The sequence below is a fragment of the Homarus americanus genome, unplaced genomic scaffold, assembly GCF_018991925.1.
Source record: "Homarus americanus isolate GMGI-L3 unplaced genomic scaffold, GMGI_Hamer_2.0 scaffold36188, whole genome shotgun sequence".
NCBI lineage: Eukaryota > Metazoa > Arthropoda > Malacostraca > Decapoda > Nephropidae > Homarus > Homarus americanus.
This window is the reverse complement of record NW_024718183.1, coordinates 5,632,779-5,634,028: the sequence shown is the minus strand read 5'-3', so window position 1 is coordinate 5,634,028 and position 1,250 is coordinate 5,632,779. Positions and strand designations below refer to the sequence as shown.

Below are 1,250 nucleotides of genomic sequence, written 5' to 3'. Positions count from 1 at the left end.
CACCTCCTCCAACACTACTCCACCTCTCCAATGCTACTCCACCTTTACTTCGCCTCCTCCACCACAACTCCACCACAACTCCTCCACCACACCTCCACGTCACGTCAACAAGAGTCATAAGCCAGAACTTTTGTCATTAAGTCTTGTTGTTAAGTTTAATATTTATAAAGAGTAATAAGGTGGCCAGCATGACTACCTCCCACAGCCTCTCAACCCACACCAAGATGTCTCAACCCACACCAAGATGTCTCAACCCACACCAAGATGTCTCAACCCACACCAAGATGTCTCAACCCACACCAAGATGCCTCAACCCACACTAAGATGTCTCAACCCACACCTAGATGTCCCCAACCTAGACTAGATGTCTAACCCACACCAAGACAAGTCTCCACACCAAGATGTTCCACACCAAGACACACCAGATGTCTCAACCCCAAGACCCACACCAAGATGTCCAACCCACACCAAGATGTCTCAACCCACACCAAGATGTTCCAACCCACACCCAGATGTCTCAACCCACACCAAGATGTTCTCCAACCCCACCAAGATGTCTCAACCCACACCTAGATGTCTCAACCCACACCTCACACCCACACCAAGATGTCTCAACCCACACCAAGATGTCTCAACCCACACCAAGACGTCTCAACCCACACCAAGATGTCTCAACCCACACCAAGATGTCTCAACCCACACCAAGATGTCTCAACCCACACCAAGATGTCTCAACCCACACCTAGATGTCTCACCCACACCTAGATAACAAATAACCTAACCCAAATGTTACCGATTCACAATATGTTATGATCTCTCTGTGTGAATTACGGTTCTAAAGTCCCCAAGCACAGGCGGGTGTATCACTGTGTCGGAATTTCAAAAACAGGAATTATTTCAGAATTGTCTCCACCAAATAAAAAATAAAAGTGACATTAGCCAAAAAATAAGGAATTAAGGCATAATGAACTGCCTGAAGTTTCAATTAAAAACTAAATCCGGATATTATAACAATTAGTTCTATCGGCTTTGTATTTTAAGGTGAGTGTGTTTTGAACAGTCGCACATAACAACCACCACACCCTGACGCAACGCTACCACACTTTGACACATCACTACCACACCCTGACGCATCACTACCACACTTTGACGCATCGCTACCACACCCCGACGCAACACTACTACACACCAACTTGTAATAATACCAGAAATATTGATGCTGCCATTAATCATAACAACGAGTTTGACAC

At 45.6% G+C, this 1,250-nt stretch overlaps 1 protein-coding gene across 1 annotated transcript; it reads left to right on the top strand.

The window, feature by feature from the left end:
* Positions 1–364: 364 nt before the first annotated feature.
* Positions 365–769, top strand: LOC121859336 (extensin-like). The gene has a single exon (XM_042356131.1). It carries the CDS (start codon positions 365–367, stop codon positions 767–769), a length of 405 nt encoding a protein of 134 aa, XP_042212065.1.
* The last annotated feature ends 481 nt before the right edge of the window (positions 770–1,250 follow it).

Coding starts and splice junctions, on each gene's coding strand:
- LOC121859336 (XM_042356131.1), top strand. CDS start 365: ATGTCTAACCCACACCAAGACAAGTCTCCACACCAAGATGTTCCACAC.